This window comes from Medicago sativa, chromosome 7 (assembly GCF_051527215.1).
Source record: "Medicago sativa cultivar Bolivia chromosome 7, Bolivia_mono, whole genome shotgun sequence".
Classification (NCBI taxonomy): domain Eukaryota; kingdom Viridiplantae; phylum Streptophyta; class Magnoliopsida; order Fabales; family Fabaceae; genus Medicago; species Medicago sativa.
The window spans coordinates 66959684-66962109 of NC_140755.1; the positions used below are offsets into that span (position 1 = coordinate 66959684).

General features: G+C 38.5%; 1 protein-coding gene across 1 annotated transcript; it reads right to left on the bottom strand.

Moving 5' to 3' along the window:
- Positions 1-280: 280 nt before the first annotated feature.
- Positions 281-1387, bottom strand: LOC146907875 (uncharacterized). The gene has a single exon (XM_085726656.1). It carries the CDS (start codon positions 1346-1348, stop codon positions 338-340), a length of 1011 nt encoding a protein of 336 aa, XP_085582782.1. The 5' UTR covers positions 1349-1387; the 3' UTR covers positions 281-337.
- Positions 1388-2426: the final 1039 nt, after the last annotated feature.

Genomic DNA, 2426 nt, shown 5'->3' on the forward strand with positions numbered 1-2426 from the left:
TTTATCTCTCCTAATTACTCTTATCACTACTAATTGCTCATCTCACAACACAGCCCCATTTTTAATATTTTTATTTTATTTATCAGATTTTATTTTATTTAATAATAAAATAAGTCATAACAACATAACAACTTCACCACAACAAAATATCCCTCATAATTCAGTTATAAATCATATAACCCATTCAACTTCATAAATCATAAAATTCACACATATCAGTCATGAAAATCACGTAAATCATATATATAAATATATTTTTAAATAATCGAATAATTAAGACGGGCGTTACAACTCTCCCCAACTTATAGAATTTTCGTCCTCGAAAATTTACCTCAGATCAACGATCCTCACCCTCCGCCTGAGTACCAGATAAAGCAAACACCTTCCCACTAGCTTGAGCCTTCTTAGGTTTCTTGCACTGTGAACCCATGTGACCTTCTTCATTGCAATTAAAACACACCACATCATCATGCTTACACTCTATAATAGTATGTCCCTTTCTACCACAACGAAAGCATCGTTTCACCTCTCCAGTACAAGCATTACGCTTATGGCCCTTCTCACCACATGTGTAGCAAACAACCTCAGCATTAGTATCTTTCCTTCCCGGTTTCCTTTCATCATTCACCCTTTGACTATCCTTATCAGCAGGGGCATTGTAAGGCTTATAACGATTTTGTTGGTTCTTACTCTTCCGCTCATTCCTGATCTTGTAATGGGTTATAGTATCTTCTTCATAAATTCTGCAACTGCTCACCAGCTCGGAAAAATTACGGATCTGCTGATATCCAATGGCCCGCTTGATCTCAGGACGTAAGCCATTCTCAAACTTAATACACTTAGAAAATTCAGCAGTCTCAGCAGTGTAGTGTGGATAAAACTTAGCTAATTCCACGAACTTAGCAGCATACTCAGTCACCAACATTTCACCTTGCTTCAACTCAAGAAACTCAATCTCTTTCTTCCCGCGAACATCCTCCGGAAAGTACCTGTTTAGGAACTCCCTCCTAAACACAGCCCAAGTAACGACCGTATCATCTTGCTCTAAGTTAGGTAGAAGACTAACCCACCAGTCATCAGCTTCCTCAGATAGCATGTGCGTACCAAAACGCACCTTCTGATCATCAGTACATTGCATAACTCTGAAAATTCTTTCAACCTCCTTGAGCCACGTCTGTGCTCCATCAGGGTCGTACCTTCCTTTGAAAGTAGGAGGATGATTCCTCACAAAAGTCTCCAACATTCTCACATCAGCATTAACACCAGCACCAGCATTTGGTTGTTGTCCTATAGCTTGGGCCACGGCTTCCAAGGCAGCAGCCATCGCAGCATCATTTCTTCCAGCCATTCTAGTTCTCTTATAACAGATAAGATTTGCAGCTTCCAGTTTTCTTCATTGCGCAACACACAACAATTAGAATAACACAATAAGGATATCCTAACTGTTAAAACGACACAACTTGACTCACTACTTGGCCGGACGGACCGACCTGCTCTGATACCAATTGTAACACCCCGTTTTCCCAACATAAAAATTTCATTTAAAATCAGAGTATTTTGATCACAACGGAATGTCACATACTTCATTTAAATCATAAAATGGATGATAATAATTATCCTTCAAATTCAACATCATGAAAAATCTTAAACTATTGCAGCGGAAAATAGTTCGACATTTAAAAGTCTTGGCACGCAGGCCTTATTGAAAAAAATCTCATAAATTAGTTCATAAAAGAGACACGTAAGGAATAGAAGTAAAAGCAAGCCCCCATCCCGTTACGTATCAGAGCACCTAGACACCAACTGAGAGTCCACTCATGAACGCCTCTAATCTTTATTACCTGCACATTACCCACGGTCGAGGCAACATATACGCAGAAGGGGTGAGATTTCATAATCAATACATTAAGCATATAATCCAATAAAATGCATTTAACAACTTAAACATTAATAACATATCAACAATTAACAATTAGCATAATTTTTCATTACATAACAAATACAATCATCAATACCATTACTAATTCTCATCACAAATCATAATCAACTTAACACTCAACTTGACAACACAACTCATCCTTGACCATGCAACTCTATCAACTCGACAACATCTTGACAACTTAAACATCATGAACCTCTTGATATGCAAATGCATTTGGTACCAATACAGAGCATCAAGCTCCCAACCAACTTATATGAGCGTAATTAGGCTCTTCAGGGCATCAAGCCCCCAACATAGTGAGCAAAAGCTCCAGGGCATCAAGCCCTCACCAATCATGTGAATGACTAAGCATTCCAGGGCATCAAGCCCTCAACCAACTTATATGAGTATGCAATGGACTCAACTTCCAACAACTTAGACAACGACGTGTACAACTCATACGACTCATAATCATGGACAACTTCTTAAATTCCAACAACATAGA

Excerpts from the sequence above, each read along its gene's own strand:
- LOC146907875 (XM_085726656.1), bottom strand. The coding sequence starts at position 1,348 with ATGGCTGGAAGAAATGATGCTGCGATGGCTGCTGCCTTGGAAGCCGTG.